Consider the following 25,193-nt stretch of genomic DNA (forward strand, 5'->3'; position numbering starts at 1 on the left):
ACAGGATTACTGAGAAGTCAGAACAGAAGTTCAATATTTTCTCTGGATTCCTAATCTGTTTCCTCAAGGAAACACAAGAGTTACCAAGCCAGTTTCCTCTGATTCCTCCTGTAGGCTTGGATCCTGGACATGTTTTAAAAACCTTTTCAAAACTAAAGGTGATATCTGATGCAAATGTCCAAGAAGAGGTCCTGATAAGAATGAAAAAATGTCTATCCTTCTTTTACTTTATTCTCCTTATTAAAATGTGTGAGCTTGTCATTTACCAGAGCAAAAATTTTCATTAACCTTTTGAGATACAGAATAGAAGCCTCAAGGATATGAAAACCATCAGGGCAGGAGCTCTTATTAAATATTTTTTTCTAAGACGTAAAAGTGGAATCACCAAAAGAATTCACCAAAGTTTTATGAAGTTAGAAAGCTCCAGATTGCCTGTCTCTGACCCAAATCTCCCCCAGTTACTGTACAAAAAATGCTTCTGTTTCTGTACTCTCTAAGAAAATCTGTCTTCAGAAAGGGTAGTGAAAAATAACCATATCTGAGGGATTTGGACATATCATAAGACAGAGCGAACCTTGAGACCAAGGAACATGTAAACATGTAACATGTAAAAACAAATGGCAGAACTTGGAATGAAAACCTAGGAAAAATTGTGTCCCTCCTAACAATCCTAGAATTGAAGAAGTATTAAAATACATATAATTATGTATTTTAAAAATCATAAGCCTAGAGAGGTAGAGAAAATTTAGAAGCACCAGGCTTCATTCTGCCTATTTATCAAAAGGAAAATAAGGTACAAATATTAATTAGATGACACTGAGCTAAGCCAGTGTTGATTTCAATGCCTGAAGAGCCACATAAAGACAATCAGTTAGAAAAAGTCAATCTTAAGCCTGTAGAAGAAAAAGCTCTTCAAAAACTCAGATAATTAATTATGGAGATCAGAAAAATTCCAGAGAAAATATAGTATTATTTGAAATAAGCTTTTACTTTAAGATGCATCATAAAAGTAAAGAAAAACAATTATCGTAACTCCAGTACTATCCACGATTTTATGCACATTTATTAAGAATGAAGAAAATCGACATCAAATATTCTCTCCCTTTAACTAGATTTACAAGACGGGAAAGAAAAGAAACAAGCTGAACTTCCAACGTGACATTTATTCCTGAGGATTCTGTGTATATAGCTTTTCTCTTTACATTTTTTCTATTAAAAGAATTATTTTGGCACTGCTAACAATCAGAATTAATTTTTTAAGCTTCCCCCAGAAATATTGCTGGATTGTCTCAGCACTTTTTTCATGGAAGTGCTCCAGAAGCATCTCCACATGTAGCTGATGGACAGCTACATAAACTAAAAAATGCTGAACTCCAAATCATAACAAGTCATCCACATTTGTGAACAGAAACTGTATTGCCATTGTCACACTGCAAAGAAAACATTCAAATCACCTATACCATCCAGAAAAACAGCTTAGTTTTGGTGAGTTTCTTCAAAGTCTGTTTAAAAAATCATGTTTATGTCCCTATATATAAGGGCCAATCTCAGCCATGTTTAAATAAATCTGATAGTGTAAAAATATACAGTTGTAGTATTTATTCCAGAATTTGAGCCTGTGCATTCTCCAGTCATAAAGACCTATCTGTGAAATACAAAACTGCCAACATGGACCAGTAATTCATTCATCAGTGTTTAGATCTAAAAACGGTCACTAAAAGATGCTGGACTGGACCATGACAAACAACAGTATTTCTGAGATTTCTTATGTTTTTGTGAATCTACATTGTTCTGTGACACCTACTGTGAATTTTAAGGGACAAAATTGTTTCTATACCTGCTTAATCTCTGCTGATTCAAAATTTGATAACTGTTATTGATCAGTGCCACAAAGAGTTTTTGATGAAGAAAAAAACCCTCTCAGAACATGAGAAAATACTTGCAAATACCCTTTTCCTCTATTATATGGTGCCATTTTCTCTGTACTTGGGTGTATAGCTATATATTCACTGTATTTGGTGTATACAGTTGGCTGCTACAATAGGTACCTCAAACACTGAAATGTATCTGAGGTTTATGGCCACTGTTTACTCCTCAGGAAAAAAAATGTTTTGAATACAATCATATTGGTAGACGGGGAGATGACAGTTATTTTCTCCAAAAATTGTTTTGGACAGAGAACAATTGTAAAACACAACCTGGCAATAGTACACATTTGTAAAAACAATTATCTGTAAAATTAAAATTTTGTTTATGAAAAGTAACAGACAATAGGGAAAACTCAGATTATTCTTTAAGCACATTTATGATTGACCATGAAATATATGATGGCAAACCAGCAGGTGTCACAATGAAATGGCTTCCTAGGTAATACAATGCAAAAAGAGCACATTCTGGTAATTTAAAACTTCATTTGAAATAAATTCCTCTTCCAGAAGGGCATTCACTGTGTGGATCACGACAACTCTGATTTAGAAAGAAGGGTCACTGTGTAGTTACTAGCTTAAAAAGTTGTTTTGATAAGTCTCCCCCAAGTGTTTACTGTAAATCCAAAATCACTGCCCAGCAAGTCCCCTAGAATAAACATCTCTTTATTGCTATACAAATACTCGATGCACTTCTCAAGATATTTCCAAATGTTCACAATGAACCCTCTTGGACTGAATTACTATAAATGTAACAAGTTTGTTGCCACTTCCCCACTCCAATCACCAAAACCTGATATCAGTTACACCCAATTGCTATATATCCCTCAAAAACTCACAGGCATTCCACCTCCCACATTTATTATTGAATAATGTTTCATTGATTTCCTAATCCTTGTTACTCATCAACACCATCATCCTTTTTCTCTTTCCCTTTCACTCCCCATATTTAATGACAGATGAAATGAAACCAGCATGTTAGGATGAGGACTAAGCACCCTGTAAAAGAGCTTCCTTCTGCTACCTGAACAAACAATAAAACACACAAAACATTCTACCTTTGCCTTAAAAAAAGAAATGTGAGAAAGTCCTATAATCTCTGCTGCTCAGCAATTTCAACTAGAGAAACTTTTTTTATGCAGCCAAAGATCATCACTTATGGGTATCTCTGCATATTGCAGGTTGAAAGAAAGAATAAAACAAATTAGCTCAGTATGGCAGCTAACATAAGTCTGAATAAGGCTTTGTCTCCAAAGAGTTTCAAAGATGCCTTATTGTTATAACTGAAGAGACCTCTTGCAGCTTACCTAAAAAGATCCATAAACAATGGATATATAAATAACCCAGTTTCTTTTCCAGCATATTCAAATGAGTTTTTAAGACAATCTGACTCACAATTCTAACAACAGGTGGTACATAAATCCTAGAAAGGCCAGAGAAGCATAATGACAGAGAATACTGACCCTATTCTGCTGAACTTTAAAAGTCCATCCAGTCAAGTTTGTAGCCTATGACAAAGGCTAGTAACAGCTCATTTAGAAAGGAAATAGGAAGAGTATGAAGAATTTACACTTTATGAAAAGGAGAGAAAAGACAGACTACAGATGTACAGAGTCTACTTACTCCAGTATGTCCTCAGAGCAATCAGATGCTTACGAATTTTCTCAGCTGGAGGCTGCATCAGGATCATAGTATGTAACAGCCCTTGATGAAGTATTTCTTCTTTGGAATGTGTCTAATCACTTTTTGAACCCATTTACATTTTTAACATCTCAAATATATTATGCTAATGTGTTCATAATTTAGGCATGGGTTGTGTGAAAAAGGACATCCTGTTGTTTCAAACCTGTAGTCAATTTGTTTTGCAGGGTGCCCTTCATTCTACTGTTATGGAAAAGGTAAATCTGTCAACTGTCTTCATCGTGACAGTCATAATTATAAAACTTCTGCTACAGTTCAGGTCTTTTGCAGAATAAAGAATCCCTTTCTGTTTGGTAGCAACATCACAAAAGTCATCAGAGTGCAAAGATAATAAGGAAGAAAGGTTTTATAAAGCGTTAATAACACTATAAGAATTTGAGGTCTTTTTCTGGCTGAATTGAACTAGATGCTCTAGCCAGTGCAAGAAATTCAGACCTTGCTAACTTCCCTCCAGAAAATCAACAAACCTCCTACAAAAGAACATAAGATCTATGGATAGTAACTGAGCATCCTCAAATGCCATAAAATTAGATAAGTAGATGTAAATTTCTTCACAGAATTTATAAAAAATAGAAACAATAATTCTTTTGAGAAGAAATTATTCTTTAGCCTAATTAAGCAATTAATTATTTCTTAGCTTTTTTGTCCTTATGCTTAAACAAGACAAAACCTTCAGGTAAGATTCATACTTATCATTGGCTCAATACCAACTGACACTGGTTTTATAACTCATTATAATTTCCTGCGAAACCTCCTTACACCTGAGCTTTAAGTGTTCCACAGGGAGAAAAAAGATCTATTTCCCTGAGACCCAGAGAAAATGACCATACACAATCTCCTCCTCTTCCATAATTGACAGTCAGACATTTTGCTCAAACTCTCTAAAGAATTAAAATAATTAAACATAATTAAACTTCGTGGACTGTTATCCAGGTTTATTTGCCATTGATACAGTCAGGTGAAGTGGTTCCTCCAAGCCTCATATGCTGGTAATCAAATAGTTTATTGTCTCCTTCCACCATGCTGATGGAAATGTAGCTTGTCACATATATTGTATCAACAAAGAGATCCATTAAAAAAAAAAAAAAGTCTTGCTTGCCTTTTGGACTTCCAGAAATACAGATTAGAGACATCTACACATCTGGTTTACTTTGTTCTTCTATGTATCATGAGGAGGTAGTATTATCTGTACAGAGCATCTGAACTTCAAATTCACCTCTGTAATTTCCACAGTGACTTAATGATGCTTCCTGTTTGGTTGCATTTGGCTAAGCTCTCTATCTGTTTCCAAGCTCTAATGGCTGATTTTTCCACTGTATTCCTAGCATCCCTCCCTGAGCTGCCACAGCTAATTCAGTCTAGGCCTAATGGAGGAATGAGGGCTGTAGGCTGGGCTTGAATATCACTAGGACATGATTAACTTTGCATCCAAAGCATGGCTTTCATCTTGCCAATCTGCATTTTCCCAGAACAATATCTGGCATCAAATGAGAGGACTAACCCTGCCCAGGACTACTCCAGATGGTAGTTTGGATGCAAAATCATATTTGGGTGTGAAGAAAAAGCAGTTTGGCCTCAGAGATATCATATGCCATGCAACTAGGCCTCAGAGGCAAAGATCAACCAAACCTTATTTTTATCTGACACTTTGAGATTTTTTACAGTTTCTATTCATCTGGATTTAATTTTCAATACAAATGAAGTTTTAGTATCCATCCGCTTAGTATGCATCCATTTTTTCAGAGAGCTTATGAAAATAAAAATTCCTCTCAGAAATGAAGTCCTCTGTAGTGAAAATTGTCTAGGAATTCCACAGTTTACTTTGAAGTTCTTAGAATCCCAATAATCTTCAGGAGGACTTTTTCTCCAATACCTGGATTTTCTGTCCAATATTTGTTTCTTTGAAGGTCATTGAAAAGGGTTCATCTCAAAATTTTGTGGGTTTGTTTGCTGTTGGATTTTTTTTATTATCTGAAATATGAGTACATGTTTTGAACCAAATAATTTCTATCTACATGCCTAATAACATCTTCAAAGTATTTGAGTAATATTTGTGACACAAACAAACCTGTATGTCAGCTAAGCAGATGCAACAGTGTTCATTTATGTGCAATACAAGTATTCCTCCTACAACATATTTAAATGGGTATAATCTCCTGAAGGAGCAATTAGGGAATATATAGAAGTAAATCAATGGGAATGAAGTCATACTTAGGCCTTCCTCTTGATGAATGACATGGGAATATAATTTAACTTTCATTCATAAAACATGCCAAAAAAAAAAAAAAAAAAACCACCAAAAAACAAAAGCAGTTTATTTATAGTCCAGTTGAAAGACATTTGATAGGATTTATTTCATCGCCAGGATGAAGAGTATGAAGAAGTAATTTTCAGACAAAGAACTTGATCTATCGCTGGCCACTAGGACTAATAAAGGGAGTATCAATGACTCACCATGAAAAGTACACACTTTAAATTAGCAGCACTAAATCTGACCTGATAAAAAAACACAGGAAACTAGCTTAAAATTCCATCTAATCACAGATATTTTCAAGGCTAATGTAACTGAATCACCACCATGATCACTAAATCACTATAGAATCACACACTTTGTTGTCAATAAGCCCATACTATGTCTGTGATTTACTGTTCTGTGTATACAATCTCACTTCAAAGCCTTAAGACATCAGAGAAGTTTCAGAAGTAAAATTTCTGCTGAAAATCTTTACTAATAGCCAATATGAGGTTAAGTCAAACCATCATTTCTGCAGACAGAAATAGAAAATAATACATCTAGAGCATGGAATTAACATTTATATCCAACTAGACATCTCCTGTAAAAGATGAATTTTCATTCCTCCTCAGGGCTTCCTGTACTTCCTGTGAAATAAAAGAGATGCAGAATATCTATACATATATAATATATGGATAAGACATTGAGAACTTTGCTGAACTGAGTTTTCATTACTCGCATACAGAACGCCCATGAATAAATATCCTATATTTGTGCACATGTGGTGTAATAGACTTTCACACTGTGACTGCATACTTCTCTTTCCTCAAAGATGAAAGTCTCATTTAATGGACAGAACGAGCAATGCTAACATCTGCAATTATTTTACATTGTCTTTTTATTCTTATTGGTCAATCTTTGATTACAGACCTTGTCTAGCCAACATTAATCAAATTAATACTGCTATACTTGGATTTGAAAGTCCCATAAAAGTTAATGACTATTCTCTTGTTATTTGTTTCTTTCTTTCTCAGCTTACAGACCATGGGAACATTCCTACTCCATTTCAATGCAGGTAAAACAGGTTAGCTGACATTGACATAAATAATCTTCATTAAAAAGTGTTGGCTACATGGGTATACAGTCTCCACATACATCAGCAGAATGGATCTTCTCCACCAATTACTGAGATTTTTTTTTTTTTGTTTACTTGATTTTTACTCTAAAAATAAAGATCAGTGTGCAGAAGAGAAACAATCTGAAAACAAAAAACAGCAGGGCCAGACAACATTCAGGAGAACTGTCTCACACAGGAGGGAAATGGTTTTGTATTGCATATAATGTTAATTAACCCATTATTGAAATACTATCTCTCTTATACTGCCCACTCTTTAGAAAGGTATTGATCATCTGGAAATGTTCAAATTGTAAACAGAAGAGAAATAGTAAGAAAAGTGAAAAACCTATTTCTCAGTATCACAGAAAAAGAAGCTCCATGTCCTAATTCACTGAAAGATTAAGAAATGACAAAAATCAACATCTGTTTATTTTCTACTCTAACTAGCACTAATGTGCATAAAATTATTCTGTGAATCCAGGCTTAGAAGTATAGATAAACAGTGGTTTTGAGTAGACTGAAAAAAACATAAACACTCCTAATTCAAGCTTAACAAAAACACAATAAACATTAGTATAAGTACATGTTGAGAATAATTGCTCTAGATATAATGTGATTAACATAATTAGTTCAAGAGGGAACTCAGACCAAGCAGTGATGTCTACTTCTTCAGACCAAACATATCATCATTAAAGGATTACATTCTGCAAATCTCTAACCATCTAAACAATTCTAAATATACAGAACTCCAGAAAAATGGAAAAATCACCTCCTTCACCCAACTCACTCAAAAACCCCAAAAACAATCAGACAATAAACTCTCACACTGTTCAGCAAATAAAATAAAAAAAAATGTACCATGCCATTTTTCATATCATTTGGAGTTCACTAGTGATAGCCATTCAAATAACAAGAGAATAAAATTAGCAACTGCTTCAACCTTGACCCACACACTGAACAAAAACTTCATCATCACTCAAGATTTTAGTATTATCTACCAAGAGGCCACTGCTCAGTATTTCTGTATTATCAATACTTTAAAAAAAATGCTATTCTATCTAACCTAAATATCCTTTCCATTAACCTTTTCTGTCTAAAAAAAACAGACTGAGAACACAACAGGGATAACTTTTTCATTAACTCCTTCTCTATATTTTCACAGCTAAAGTGAGCCCACTCATAATTCTCTTCTGATTAATTAAGAGAAAACAATAAATGAAAAAAAATATTTAATTGATCACACAGGAAAGAAACCATTTCACCTCAGACAACTATACTGAGTCTTCAGGAAATGATGCAGCAATAAAACCATTTTTAAAAGCAATGGCACAATAGAACAGTCTCCCCAGATAGCTGTTCCAAAATTCTTCAGTACTTCTGACACATGTATTCCATTTTCATTAGCTGGACTTAAATGATATTCCTATGTAGAGCTCCACCACAGAAGTGGGAAGTGCCTTCACCTGTCTGCCTCTGAAATACTGATACTAACAAACTTTCTAGACACATGAAAAATGGCAACCTGCAAACTATGCAATACAAAAGTCTACCAATGAGTTTTATCTCCATGGAAGTGAGGACTGTGCCAAATACACAGAGAAATATGTTCTACACAGCCAAGCCTCCAGATATCACTGCAACTTTTCTGATAAAAACATTCACAATAGAGACAAATTTTGTCATTCTGGATATTATCCCAGGAAAGTCGCACCTGTCAGTATATGCGATATGTCACCTTGGTTCAGACCAATAAGACCACCTAGACCAACATTTTGTATCTAACTGGTCATTGGCAAGCACTGAATGAAGAGCAAGAGTATAGCAAGGAATTATTCCACTTGGAATTGGAAGATACAACCTTTCCATCTTATTTTGAGAAAAATGAAAAAAAGAATCCAAGAAAGGCATCAAAATATGTAAATAGTAGGGTTTGGTAATAAGAAGCCCTGCTTGGATGTCACAAACACAAGCACAGCAGGGGTGCATCAGAATAAAACAGCATGTCTGCAGCATCAATGAAATATTAAGATACACTAATTATAAATCAAGGAGGTTGTTAACATGTTCCCATATCAGTTCCTCTTGCCTAGTTTGGGGAGAAGTCGAAATTGCAACAAGCTGTGGAGCATCACAGCAGTGACAGTCTCCAGATTCTGAGTAGCCTTCACCTACAGTTCTACAGCTACTATCCTGCACTTCACAACAGGTATCTCTGCTCAGTCAGTGCAAAAAGGCACAGTCTTCAAAAACTAACACATCAAGAATAGGCTCCATTTGTTTCTTTATAATTCTGGCAGCAAGCTGACATCTCTTTAGCGTACACATACTGACACACATCCTCCTTACATGTATATCTTTATATACACTATCCCTGCTTGAGGAAATGCATGTTAGCCATCCTTTCATCTATTTAATAATCTTAGGCAAAGTGCAAATAACATGCCTCTTTACACCACCTTTTAAAAGCAGAAATAAATAATTAAAAGAGCAAATAATGGAACAACTATGAGCTAAAGCAGAAATATGTACTTTGGTATTCCTTAACAATAAAAACATAAGTACAGACTTGCTCTCTAAATAGTCACACATCAACACCTCTCAAAAACTCACTTCTTTGTCATTTACATGACTGTAGCCAACTTTAAAGCCTACCATGCTGACATCTAAAAACCTGAAAATGCAGCAACAGAAATCACTTTTTGTACTTTTATTATTTATGTGAAACTTTATAATTTATGTGTCAATGATGGAGCCTAGTACAGTTCAAACATTACAGCAATGCCATACTTATATTAAGCAACTAATTTCTAATTACTGCATTTTTTTTTTAACAGGTCAATTATGAAGTATCAGGTCCCTGGAAATGCAGTAAGTCAACTTCACTTAAAAGATTATAAGTTCTGGATATATTCAGTCATATCGTGTACTGAATGTACTGATTTCCATTTATTTTTTTTTAATTGTATTTATAAATACTTAACAATGTTTGCATTAACAATTACAAAGCACCTTAAGTTGCCACTATACATAGCTTTACATGTTTTTGGCAAATTTGGCTGGAAAAAATTATTTACAAAGCTGTTAATGTTTCCAGATTCAGCAGTAATTAAGCACACAGTCATGCACTGTGATGAACATGAGGGCCATGGGAAGTGATGAGTTTCTTAAGTGATATAGGCAGCTTTCCATGTAGGCATTCTGTGTCAGTACAGTTTGTCCTTTCTTCTTATTATATAAGAGGTAATTAAAAAGATTAGGAAAGGCATCTACAAAATTCAGTATCAACAGTGTAAAAAGATGCACATCTGGCTTGTAATCAATGTGCTTAGCCTCTTATTGTTGTGGCAGTGAAGTTTCAAATAGTATAATTAAGTTTGGAATTTATAAATATTTTTCTGAGAAATTTGCCTGGAGATGAGGATTTATCCAGCAACAGAGTCTAAACCTATCCAAATATTATGGTTCTGGCTACAATCATCTGCCACTTTTGCTTGAATGATATGAAATAGGACAATGGAAGAAGTCTCATGAGTTCTGTGAGTACTATATCTAGGTATCTGGAAAAGAAAAATCTCCTTCTGGCTGATTAACTCTGCCATGATCTGGATAGCAAAAATTTAAAACTCAAGTGTTTGTGTATTACAAATAGAGTTGTTTGGAAATTCTGTGCGCAATAGAAGGCCTAGGTTTGTTTTGAACATGTAATTTATCGGTAGAAAATAGTCACAGTTCAGAAAGTCACAGTGAATACCCAAATATCAGCATATGCAGCATTCCTTTCCAATGCCATCTTTGTAAGCTTTCTCCAATATATCAGGAAAAGGAAAAAAACAAGTTAAATAAAAAAAGTCTTATAATACTAGATAGATAACCATCACCATCAACCTATCATGATCAAATTTCAATCTATCATTTTACTATGATAGATACAAGATCTAACACACTGAGGACTCAACTCATTAGATTTTGGGATATAATTATACCTTAAACACTGCAATATTTAGTGATTTCCTCCCTGTTTATTAATTTAGGTTAAAAAAAAAAAAACCCAAACCATTTACAGTAATTAATCCAGTGAATCTCAGTCACAGATAAAATTCAGTTCATTTGAGTCCAAATCAGACATTTCAGTTCATGCTAATGAAATTCAGGTAAACTACCCTGGCTGTAGGCCCACTGACTTCTGGCTGAAGAGTACACACAGCTGGATGTCTGTAAATCAGGCAGGACACAATTTCTGCATATAGGCTAATGACTATTCTGCGTCACCAATGTGTAAGAGTACAGACACTAAGCGAGAGGCCTCAAAACAGCCTTTTGCCTGCCTGGCAACTTCTTCATAAAAACAAAGCTTACTTTTCCGGTTGTATCCCATTACACGATGTGAGCATTTGTAAAGTAGATGAGACTGAAGCAAAAGAAATAGAAGGAAAATATACCCCTACTGATGTAAAGTAACTTAGGCTGCACAGCCACTTCAAGCCACCACAGATCTGTGCTGACACCAAAAGGATCAGTTCCATTCTCTCCCCCTTGTTTTTCAACACCACCATAACTCAGGCAGTACAATTTGTACATACTTAGCATGAAATGAGTATATCATCTAACAAATTTATTTCCTGAAAATATTACTTTCTGAAAGATTGGGATATGTTGTTATCAGAAATATTTTATATGACTATAGACTTTATCTTTCTACAAGAAAATCACAGACAAGGCTCATCAGTATCCATTTCATTCTATAAACAAAATTCATTCAAATTAATCTACTTTACTTGGCAAGTGTAGTATTAAATCTGGTTGTGCTTATTTTTATCTAAAACCCAGCACTAAAGAAGCCCCATCTGTATGACTGCCTTTAGTGTAATAACTACGGCCACCTTAAATATCACTGTCAGCAAAAGGGAAGTAGCAGGGAAGGCAGAAAGACATGTAGGATGATAACAGAATGAAGCTAAATGCTAATGGTAGCATAACTATTGCTCGACACTTTTAATACAACTTTGGGGAAAATCAGCCATAATATAGATTTTTTAAAGTGTATGAACAAACCAGACAAATCCCACTGTAGTACCTGTTCACATTAAAACTTCACTAGGAAAATGGTCAGCAGTCACTTTACTTTAGCAGTTGTTACAAAAACTTTTATGAGGACTTCCACAAAAGTTTATCTTTCATTTATACCTTCGTCCCCAAAAATTGGAAACTTTGAACAACTGGTAATAAATGCCACTTAGTAAAATATGATTCTTGAAGCTAAAAGTTCTCCAAAGCATTTATTTGGTTTTAGCAGAAAGATCCTTAACCCACACTATAAAGTGTGTTTCAAACACATAGTGATTTCTTACAGTGATTTCAAGCACCTTAGATAAGATTATTATTTTTAAATACACATAGCTAAAAAAACCCAAGAAGTATTAATTTCTGATAACATGAAAGTATTTTTCATCATCTGTGTACAAAAGGAATTGTCACAACCTATTTCCCTGATTCATAGCACTGTTTTTCTGATTGTTGTTGTGGATTATAACAATAGGCCTCCTGCTGGGCTATAGTTTGCAAACTACAAGGAAAAAGATAAACAGTTGATTGCTATATACTTCTATTCTGCTGCTAGGTAATCTCTTTAAGCCAACAAAAATGTATTGCCACCTTAGGATGGTATGTAGTCATTACCACCAAAAATCTGACTCAACATAGCCTTTTCCATTCCTTGCCCGCCATTTTTTTAAACATAATTCTGCAGAAAACACTATCTTCTAGGAAGTAACAATAGTGCTCTATTTAAAATAAGAATTATCATTAGAACTTAAAACCCTATACACCTTAGAAATCAGCCACAAAGCAAAAAAAGTGTTTCTTCCTCATTTGCATTTTACCTGGTACATTACAAATCATTGTTAAAATTGCCTGAATCTTATGTTTGCAGATAATCTCACAAAATTTAAGATCATTGCAAAATTCAGGATCACTGTCAACCCAAGCCAGCTCAAATCCAAGTTTCCTGGGTCTATTTAGCAAGGTATTTTACCTAAAGAAACACAAAAGAAATACCTCCAGAATTTAACACATTGAGTTATAATATCAACATTCTTATCTGAAATTGACTTACTACATGTTTCAAGTAGGAACTTTTGAGATGGCATATCCAGTAATTTATTGAGGCATACTGAATAATTTTAATTCAAAATTTACCAATTTTTAATCCAAGAAAACCAAGTTATATTCTCAAACAAGACACCACAGGTTGATGGATAGGATTTTCAATTCAAAATGGGTAAACTAAACTTCTAATATTAATACCAGTATATTTCAAAATAAAAATACCAAAAGGCTCAAAATACTTTAAAAAATTGTTAGCCTATTGTGCCTTTGAAAAAATGGTAGAACCTAAACACAAAAATTATAATATTCAAGTTATACCAAAACCAGATTTCCTTTTTAAATCTGAAAATAACTGAGCTGTTGAAAGCTAAATATTAATCACAAATAAAAAGCACTTACCTTCTTGTCTGTTATTTTTCCTTTTTAGCCATTTTTCCACAGTTTCTGCACTTACACTTTCTGACACAAACTCATCCAGTACCTGGGGGTGAAGAGAAAGATACGCCTTCACTTTTTCATCTGTTAAGCCTGAAAGAGAGAACATTAATTGATTAAATTATTGGTATAAATTTCTTCATATGAAGAAAATACCTGGAGACCAGCAAGAATCAATATTCCTTTGTTTAACACACTGATTGAATATATGACTATTTAAATAGAACAGAGAGAGCAATACACTGTCAAAAAATGAGCTGTAATGTAGAAAATAGTAGAAGAAAAGTGTAGCCATACAAGATACTGTATACAAAAATTCCCCTGAAGGCATACACTAGGAGAAATAGCCAAGTAGGAATTCATTACTATGATTGTGACTATAAAACTATTTCCAAGATATGCAGAATGATATATTGATAAAGAAACTGGTTAGAAAGAGACAGAAGAAGGTGAGCTGGGATGTCTCACAGAGCACCAAATTCAGTGTTCTCACTGCAAATTGCATCAAAATTAATACAAACTATTATGGAACACCAAAATTAGACACAATTTTCAAATACTAGAATTACTCAAGTTACTTTGGATATATAAACTGTTTTCACAGGCATGCTTCCATTGTTTTAATAACTTAGTTATCAAAATGAAAATAATTGCAGATAAAAGGTATTTACAAAATCTGCAACAGAAAGAAAACTCCAGTAACATTTCAGAAAAAGAACAAAGATTTAGAATCTGAGATCCCTGACATTCATAAATAAATTTTCAAATTCACAAAATTATACTCTGATGATACACTTTGCAAATCACCCAAACAAAATGACTGCAGGTGAACCCAGCAGTGCTGAGGCTGTCCAAAGGGGGAAGCGATAAAAAGAGCCTGTCCAGAGTGACTTGGCTCCAGGACAAGAGGGAACAGGCACCCCAGTGCAAAAGCCTTAATGGCATATGAGAGGAAGAGAGAAGCAACAACAACTGTAATGACTCGAGATATGAGGGGAAGAGGAGCAGCAGCCACTGTAATGACTCTATGCCATCTTCTCTTGTGTTTTGCGTATTTAAATATAATAGTAAAGTCTCCACAGAAAGCAGTCAGGTTTCAGCAGAAAAGAAACTCCCCTCTGAACAACACTGACCTCTTTCAGAGAGCATTCTTGGTACAAAATGAGATAGATTCTCCTATTTTGCAGTACATGATGGACAGAGGCACAGTGCAATTTGAATACTAGTCAATGATGGTAATATTTAAGACCTCTTACAAATGTTTACTGTGAAAGTCTTCAGGAAGCAATATCAGAAGGAAAACCAACAGCTCTCATCTGCAGAACATCAACCACCTACACCACTTTCCTCACACCAACTGCACCGCATTGCTTACTCACATCAGCCCCCAACAGCTCAAAACTGGTTTAAACTACCCTTCCTTTTAAACCAGAGGTGGCAGTTCCTGCTGGGCATCATAACCTCAAAGAACAACATTGCTACTTAAGGCAATTCCTCATATATGAATCACTTGAATAAGAGCTTATTGAGCATCCTGATTTTCATTAGTGAAGAAGAAAAGGTATATCATAAATCAGTAAGACAAGTAGATAATCAGCAAGTGGGGTGGAACCAAGCAAAACCCCCCTATGTTGATTGTTTAACCTTAGGTGAAAGCTTGTAGAGTTAGATCATAATGTAGCTATAAAGAAATACAAGTGCGAAATGAACAAGATAATTTTAAAGCCAGTTCAGGGATTGCCTCATGTTCTAAAAATATCAAACTCATTAATATAATTCTGTAATTTGTTCAAATGAGAAAAATTTAGACCCTTGAAAATGTATTTCTAATTTCTTAATGAGAAAATTTGAAAAGGAAACATGTTTTAAGAATCAATCAAAAAATTTTAAAGATTTAGCCATCAAAATTTATCTGCCCTTTAAGTTCTACATGAAAAATTATCAAAACAGACTTGTCATAAAATGTCTGCTACTTTCAAGTTGTCTCTAGACTGCAAAGAAACACTTTTTTTCTTCTAGTAAAAATCTATGACCCAAAAAGATTGTAAAATTAAGCAACTGGAATTGTGAAAAGATTGATTTGTTTTTTCAGTGGAAATAACCTTTCTTTCTTGATCCAAACCTTTATATGTTATGGGTTTTGTAAAACACACATCAGAATTCAATAAAATGTCAATTTGAAATAAGACTTCAGTCTACAGGTCTCAAGTTTAATATCCAACTTTATTATTGGATATTAAACAACTTTAATATTATGCAACTTCAGCAACCTAAAGCTAAAAACTCTGCTTTAACCTTATACAGAAACGTAACTCATGGAGCTGATACAAGAATTCCAAAACAGTCTTTAAATTACCCATTTTTATTTCACTAAAGGTATCTGAGCAGATGTTCTTTCTCAATGTGAGATTTGTAGATGGGAGCAAGAAGAACAAGATTTACAACTATGTTTGCAGAGTTAAAAAGGAGTGACTTAAACCTATTTTCTACATAGATTAAGGCCAACTTATTGGTCAGCTCCCAGTTGTTAGCCGGCTGCATCAAAAAACATACCCTGCAAACATTCACACAAACTCCACAACCAAGACTAACAATAACACATTGTAACTTCACAAAATGTAGAAATACAAACCTTTTCAAAGAAATTTTAATAGTTTGTGTTTTACGTACATTAAGGTTAAAAAGTGTTGTAAGAATGCCTGAATGTAAGAGCATTTTATAGCTGTGCAGAAGCAATTATTTTATGGCATATGGAAAGCCTTCTTGATTGTAAGATACACATTAGAATAAAATTCTTGCATAACAATATGCACACACTCGCCCTCTTGAACATTCACATGCTCCTGAAAACTTCTAGTAATGTATTATTATTAAATATTATTGACTTCTCTAATTGACCTCTCTATTGAAGCATTGTAATCCCTTAATTCTGAAAAATGCAAAAAACCCTATTTGAATATTTAGAGATAATAATTGGTAATATTTAAATGGACAGGACAATAACACACCAACCGTCAGGAAACTAAAGTTTATCATTCCAATCAGGTGCCATTTACAGAATTACCAACAAACAAACATAACACAAGCCAATGCTGGTTATTAGTTTTTCTGTTAACATATTGGTCCTAAATATATGGGGCAGAAAACTTTTCTACATTCATTCACATTAGAAATATTTCTCCTCTACTACTTCTGCCTTCACTACTACTTCCCATTACTTCCAGTAATACAAGGACTTCTCTCATTCTCGTTCATGATTTCTTGTGTGAAGCATCAAGTGTATACATCAACAGTGCCTAGCAAAGGAAAAGGCAGCAGTGCACACATTCTTAACTGTGTTAGTCTATACACTTCCTCCCAAGCAGCCCAAACAAAAGCTCCCCTCACTTCATTTCATACACCCCCAGAAAGCATCACCTCTTGTATCTGCAACCCATCTGCCCTCTGACAGAGCTGTGACAGTTACCAAAAGGGACGATCACTCAGGAAGGCTGAACTCTGGCCACTCAGCAGGCCAGAAAGCACAGAAAGACTGGAATAATTGCTCTGGGAATTAAAGGAGAAACCTGGCATTTGATTTGGATGTCCATTCATCCCATTTATGCAGTGGAGTTTGCCCCCATACATATATCCTGTTTAATTAAAAACACACTCCAAATCAGTTCTCTCTCTTGCATCCTTATTTTAAAATGATCAACTCACATTTCAGTGCCGCTGACACAACTTGTTGTTGTCATGTTTTATGCTATTTGTTCGGAATTTGTGATTAAAAAATGATGGACACACACATATCATTTAAGCTCTTCCTCTTTTCATTCCCTTCTGAGCAAACCATAGGCAGAGACAGCTCCAGCTGCCCACCACTTGGGGCAGCCCAGCACTCACTCCTGACCAGCATACCCAGCTTTGTTGTGTAGATCTCAATTTAAAATGTTCTTTTTGATCATACCACCTGCTTTTGTGGTTTATAAATCCTTCATCCTTGATGATCTCCAACAATGAAGCTGAGGGGAAATTGCCACAGCTAAGGTTGATAGCCTGCTGGGAAGCATCCCTGACCTGACCACATCCGAGACCTGCCCAGGACATCACTAACTGGCTTGGAAAATGCAATGCCAAGAACCATTCCAGACAGAAATCCAATTCTAATACATAAGAATGCTCCTTCACATTGTTTACTAACTCAGATATAGCAGAGTTGGATTTAAAATTAAACACTAAAACCTTCAAACATCAATTATCAGTAATTATTCCTTGCCTTTGAGCCAGTCTTCAACAGACTTCATTTAGAGAAAAAAAAATTATAAAGTAAAAAATCACTAGACAGTCATATTTTTGTTTTCAGATTTTTATGCTGTCTAAAATATTTTAAAAATTTCTTAGCTATTAGATAACCTGTGTAGTACTGAATCGATTAATGGCTCTGCCCTCTGACTTTTAATCCATGTCACACTGCACTCTCCTCTGAGAATAGCTTCACTGAGCTCAGTATAAAGCAGAACTGACTGTGAATGAGCTGAAAGAATTGAAGCCTAGAGCTATGTTTAAAAATCTGCTCCATTTAGCAACATGAGTCACACACGTCATTAGCAATTCTTGCATTTTTTCATTAGAATTGTGATATTTGGTCTTTTTTCTAAAACCTCTAACTTAATCAAACCTCATGATTAGGCAATAATTTTAGTTTTCACCTAAAGTGTCTGGTTCCCAGTCTGGAGGGCACATGGGGAGTGAGGAAAGAATGGGTAAAAACTGATGAGCCAGCCTAATACTTACCAAAGGTCAGCATTTTATCCTCAAGCAGCTAATCTCTGAATGACTGCAGTCATTGCTTCCCTCCAAACCCTTTTTCCCATTTAGACAGGATCCAATTATTTGAAAACACATTTTGAGGATGTACACTGGTCATTGTAAGAAGTCAGGTAGATTTTGCACATCATGAAGGCTTTTACTAATAAACACAAAAAGAAATAACTATAAATGCTGTCAATGTTGCATCTATTATCAAGAACAACAGCAAAATAATTAAAAGGAAAAAAATATACTAATTAACTTATGTGGTTTAATAAGCAATTCTTCTCTGAAATTAGAGGGGCTGCAGAGTCACAGCAAATATAGGCAGTCTTAATTTCTCCAAGTAGGTAAAAATGCCTAATATGAAAATAATTTTTCTTATCTGAAATAACAGAATTATGAAAAGTGAAGTGTTACACTTCCTCACACTTCAGCATTTGAAAATAAATATCATACTTGTGCAAAAAAAAGAAGACTTTAAATATGTAAAAGTCATTCAGAAGACCTAATTTGAACACAACTTTGCCTGTGTACTCCTTTATCTAAAGCAGTCTTGTCCCATCTCTTACTTACACAAAGATCACCTCTCTGTATTTTTCTACAGAACTTTATAAGTGATATTTGTAGTTATTCTCAAAAGCATTCAAGGCATGTGTGTACATTGCTTCATTTGGATTAAGCATTAATCCCATTAAATCAATCCCTTCTTTGTTCAAAGCATCAGGATTCAAAAGCACAGGCACAGTCAGTTTTGAAATATCCTTTTCAAGTCAGACTTTTTATCTTAATCCATTTAAGAACACAGGAATGTAATGTGACCAAGTGCCCAAATCCTCTGAAACCTGACGTTACTGGTTTGGCAAAAAGTATAATCACTAACAAGAAGCAATCAGAATGGTCAAACCTCTTTGATTGCTCTTTTCTTGAAAAATCAATTCATAAGCTTGCCTGTGAGCAGCTCCAGTCACCGTTTTTACCCTCCTCCTACAAGTCCCTCCTGCATTGCTAAAAAAAGCCCAATACATGGCCCCGGCATATCATCAGTGAAAACCAATAATATAGTACCTGAAAACACCTCACTGCTGATTTAGGTATTTTAAAAGGGTTTATGTTTGTTTCACAGATAATACATTTTACTATTAACCGCTTCAAATCTTCATTCAAAGGTGAATGTTGAATTACATGAGCCTCCAGTAACTGCATAAACCTTCAGGATCTTTATTCATGTAAATGACAGCAGCAGCCATGTGACATCTCAGCTGGGATGCCAGCAGCACTTGCTGAATTTTAGAGAGAGAAAATAAAGACCAGCTCAGCTAAACAGAACTGGAATGTGCATGTACAAAAAGAATATCCACAACCACCACATCCCATATCCTGTTATTCAAATCACATATTCCTGATGAAAAGCCATGGATGCACTTGAACATGCCAGATGCTAAGCAAGGCATGGACATACAGCCTTGAGTTTCCACCAACTTTCATGGTGGTTTTTCTGATATTATCAGCATCCTGCAAGCCTGAGTCCTAGACATCTGTAGATACTCAGCTGCTTACATCTCCCAAAATCTAACACTCAAGAACTGCAAAGTACTGGCAGCTCTGAGCCCTGCTTCAGTATTAACTTAAAAAGCAAAAAATTATATAAAACTCCTGATGAAATCAGTTTTCATTAGCTAGAGCTAAAAGGCCTATAATCCTTCCATAGGAATTATATGTATGCCTAATGGAGGAGTCAACATATTCTCAGTTTGAATAGTCATTTTTTCATGGGGTTTCAAAACACACTTCAAGTTTTCTGAATGGTTTAATCCTGTATGTATGCTGCTACGCTGTAATGTTATCCATTAGTTGATGTATGGGGCTTTTAAAAGCTCTTTTAAAACTCTGTCTTACTTTCCTGGTTTGAGAGTAGCTTTTCTCCAGTTCTCATTAGCACATTGAAGTAACTCCGAGGGGTCTGTAAAAAGCTTTATTCTGCTTCCAGGTGCATGATGGAACCAAATTTGGAAATTTAATTAACACTCTGCAAAAAGCTAACAAAAGGACTACAGACGTGCTCTAGGACTTGAAAATTATAATCAAATAATTTCAAGCATTTGCTTGAGAGAGTTATGTATCATCTTAAGGTTACTGATAAAAATAATTATTAACATATTGTAAGTAAAGCATTATACTGAAGTAGGTTAAAATGTATTCATAGATGTATAAGGAACATCTCAGTATAATTATTTGCCTTTTTCTTTCTCTTGTGCAACACACAGAGCCAGGGTACTTTGCTCTTGCCCGAAATATACCTGAAGAGTAATGTATATCTTAATAAAGATTAAATAAATACTAAAATATATTAATAACTCATTATGAAATATGTAAAGTCCCTCAGAACATGCACATAATTAATCTCTTTTAAGAGTATATACCACTTCAGATTAAACTACTTAAAATATAATGGTTAAGCAAGGTTAGAAGTTCTCAAGGGAAGTTCACTCTTCTCTTGAGAGCAGGTGTTGGGACCAAGCTCTTGATTTATGTCTTCTCCAGTAATACCTTCTGGATGATGCAATGTCTTCCTCCCACCTGACACCTAATTCTGGAGTAGCTCTCTTTTTGAGTGAACTCTTTTGTCTTAAAAGTAATCCCATTCCCTTTATTACCAGTGTTTTAATGCTGATTTATTACTTGAAACAAACTTTTGTAAATAAAGTTCTGTAAATGCTTTATAATATACTTAGCAACAAAAATGTGCGCTCCTGTTTATAAACTGCACCTTAACTTATTCCACAAACAAGATCCACTATGATGAAACCTTTGATGGATACTACATGGCTGTTCCAAGTCTCATTCGCTAAACTGGAGACAGAGAATGTTCTTCCTTCTGAAAGGAGCACCTCACTTCATCTTAACACTTAGATTAGTAGACATGTTAGGACACTTTCTCAGAGTACAGGACACTTCTGAAATAACACCTACACACACTCAAATAACATGCTACTTTGCAACAAGACTGGACACCTGAGAGTCTCTGCTTTGATAATATGACCCTACCTGCAGCACCACAGACCAGGATTTGTCATTCTTTTTAAATCCCCTTCAAACTTAAAGTCTTAGGATGCTTAAAGAGAAACACAGTCAACATCCTTCACAAAATGAGAAGGTACAAAACCCAGAAAAATTGGTCACTAAAAAGTATTAATAGAAGAAATATAACACAACCAGATCCAGAAAGGTTTGATCTGGTTCATAGGAAGGAAGCTGTTCAAAAACGAACCATGCTAGCCCAGCACTTCTCTAGACATCATGTATAAACTAAAACATTTAGAAAAATATACAAATTAGTCTAAATGCTGAATTTCACATATTCTGTGAATATTATTTCTTCAAGTCCTGCATCCAGTTCATTTATGAAGATGTTGAAGAGCACAGACCCAAGGATGGCACTCTGTGGAACCTCACTAGTGACAGGTCCCCAGTCTGATGTCACCCCATTCTCTGTAACCCTTTGTGCCTCATCTGTGAGCCAGTTGCTCATCCATCACCTAACACTGTTACCCAGCTGTGTGCTAGACATTTTGTCCAAGAGGAACCTGTGAGAGACAATATCAAAAGCTTTGCTGAAGTCTAAAAAAATAACTATTCACAAACCTGATTATTTGTTGAATGGGAAACTTTAGAACTGATGCAAGAAGCAGGCTGCAAGGTGCTATTCTTATTTGATCTACATATTGGCCATGATATTTAAAGGTTCATTTGTTTAAAGACAGATAGAAAGTGCTGCCAAGATCCTGACCTACTGATTAACACAAAGGGTGTCTTCTGCGAGATGTACATGAAACCTAACAAATTGAAGGATGAGCTGGTGCACACTTTATTTTTTTTTTTAAAGACATCTGATTTTAAATGAAAGACTAAGCTGAAAAAGAGTTTAGTCCAGTTTCCAATTAGTCTCTTCAGGTTACTAATAGGTATAAAATGGGTGTACCTATTAAATAAATAAATAAATTAATTAAAATACCATCATAATTGCAGTATCAATTTTTCTTATTTTACCTTCTAGCAATTAATTTTATCTATCTTACTTTAACGATTATCTTCAAAGAGTTTTCAGCATTACAAATCAACTCTTTGTAAAAGTACTGCTGGTCTGAATGAATAACATCTATCCTCTTTACACAGTGGAACAGGCTCATTTTTCTAAATTATAACACTGTATTCTTACAAGATTTCACAATTCCAAAGAGATTTAACTCCAACTATCTGTATGCAGGTATTCAACTATTACTACAGTAGTTCCAGAAAACTCTCTAACCAAATTCAAGCACTTTGACAAAAATTTCAATAGCTAAAACAAGAAGTTCTAAAATATAAAAGCTTCTAAAAGCCATCCAAAAAATCAAGTTTTCAAGATAGAGACTCCAGCGTTATCATTTGAATGTTAGAGGGTACATCATAGCCTTCCCTCAACACCACCAAAAGAGCTACACAACAGACATTTTAGCAATACAGTTGAAATACAAAAAGATGGCATCACATAATTGATCTTTGAAACTGCTTTTTACTCTACTTTTTGTATTACTGTAAAATATAGATACAAGGTGCCTCTTTATACAGAATTGAACTTTGACTGACATTTAAAATTAAAAAAAAAAAACAACCTATTTAATTCTTTTGTGGGGAAAGAAAGCATACCATCAGACTAATTAAGCACTGAAAGTAAAGCACTGACTCCATCAAACTGTCAGAAAAAAGTTAGAAACTCCAATTTATTTAAAACACTATCAAGGAAGAGAATTATTTTCTTTTTTTTCTGTCAGCTCTTTTTTTCAGCTGTATAAATGAACAGAAGGAAAATTATTTTCAAAGATGCTATCTCTGCTCAATTTTATAGTGATGGATATAATGATATCTCTATGTCAGAAAATACAGCCTAAGAAAAGCAGTATAATTTGAGATATTTAAAAGAATATGCTACTGAAGTAAAGGAGGTTTGAAGTGATAATTAAATACTGTGTTACATACACTTGTACATTACAGACAAGGACACATTGTGCAACCCTTATTTGCACTGGTGAACACTTACAGGAGTAGTCCTATTGACGTCAGCGAGACTACTTATGTGGGCAAGAGCTCACTAACATGTGAAAGGTTGTGCAACAAAGCCCCAAACACGTCTAATTCCACACATTGTTTCAAGCTTTGTTCCTCAACCATAAATTTTTCTCTAATAGTGTTAATAATATTATTTCACTATTACCACTCAGAAAAATATGTGAGAGCATACAACTTGTTTAGTGGTATCTGACATACTCCAGTTTTTCAGCTAGACACCAAAGCAGAGGCACAAGAATTACAGATTCACTTAGGATGGCAGGCACCTTTAGACTCTGCCACCAAAGCCACCCTCTGCTCAAGCTGCAGTGGGTTTCTCAGGGTCCTAGTCAGCTTTGAGTATCTCCAAGGATGGAAAGAGACTCCACACCTCCTCTGTGCAGTCTGCACCAGTGTTCAGGTAGAAACCACTGTTTTTCGGTGCTCAGGTAGAAACCCCTGTGTTTCAGTTTGCACCCAATGCATTTTGTCCTCTTGCTGGAAACAGCCAAGAAGAATCTGAACTGGCTCCACCTGTTATACTTCCCCCTCCACAAGATACTTATACAGACAGATAAGATTCCCCACTTGAGTCTTTCTACAGGCTGAATAGCCCAATCCCAGTCATCATTATGGCCCTTTGCTATGTCCACATGTCTCTTGCACTGGGGAGTACAAAACTGGGCCCAGTACTCAAGATGAATCTCCAACAGGGCTGGGTAGATGGATAGGATCATCCTTCAACCTGCTGGGATGCTGCTGGACTTCTTTGCTTTGAGGGCACACAGACTGAGCAGGTTCAATAGATTTATAGGAAGAAATGCTACAGGGATTTCTACTTCCTGGCAGGTGAAATATATGAAAATATCTCCTAATGACTTGCATGTTGGCAGCACAGAATAAAAAACAACATATGGTGTTGGCTGATTTTCCAAAAGCTTCCACTGCTTTGACAGTGCTCTACACATGCAATCTCATCTGGCAAAACATCTTCCATCTATACTATTTTAGACAAGAATTCAAATAATTTATTTGTTACTATTTTAAGAATTTCTTTTTGGCAACCACAGTAGAACAAAGATGCAGTGTTTCAGTCATGCCCCTAGTTTTTATTATAAAGCTTAAGCAAATGCCAAGAATTCAAAGCTAGTTTCAAAAATTAAAAATGAGCAGCTGCATCTTTTCCCTGTCCTCCTCCCCTTCATCATCTCCCCACCCTCTTTTGTTTGTTATGGAGACAGTGTAGCTCACAAACACGTGTTCACCTCCAAAAAGCACCCTTAAAAGAGAAAGGAGGAGGAAAAAGGGAAGAAGAGTTGGAAAGAGCAGATGTGAAAGGAAAACAGGGGAGATGAAAACTGAGGGCTTGTATTTGCACAGTACTCAGGAAATGTTTTAAAAAATTCTCACATTCACAGGATGCATATCCTGCACTGTGCCTTCACTATAACAATTCATACAAACTTTTCATAGGCAAAGATGATAAAGTACTCAGTGAGAAAAAAATTCTGGTAGAATCGCTTCTACGAATTGCTTTGCAACAGCCTGGTTTGCTACCACCTCTTTGAACTTGGCCATTGGTTTCATTCAGAAAAAACACTTTAAAACTATAAATACATTCATATAAGACAGACACTGTAACATATGAAATTGAGGCACATTTCCACAAGGCTGGTCATAAATTTTCACTTTAATGTGTTACAGTACTAACAACTGAGACTCTGATTTCAGAATTCAGTCCAGCTCACTGACCAACCCAATAGTTCTCATGAGCCCATGATAGATCCCTCACAATATT

General features: G+C 35.1%; 1 protein-coding gene across 8 annotated transcripts in view; it reads right to left on the bottom strand.

The window, feature by feature from the left end:
• Positions 1-25,193, bottom strand: part of PDE10A (phosphodiesterase 10A) — a 351,678-nt gene that overhangs the window by 83,107 nt on the left and 243,378 nt on the right. For all 8 annotated transcript variants that reach the window (XM_021544164.3, XM_021544162.3, XM_021544159.3 and 5 more), the window contains one exon: positions 13,481-13,609. In XM_021544164.3, the coding sequence (XP_021399839.2) occupies positions 13,481-13,609 (129 nt within the window). The remainder of the gene's footprint in view (positions 1-13,480; positions 13,610-25,193) is intronic.

Source organism: Lonchura striata, chromosome 3 (genome assembly GCF_046129695.1).
Source record: "Lonchura striata isolate bLonStr1 chromosome 3, bLonStr1.mat, whole genome shotgun sequence".
NCBI lineage: Eukaryota > Metazoa > Chordata > Aves > Passeriformes > Estrildidae > Lonchura > Lonchura striata.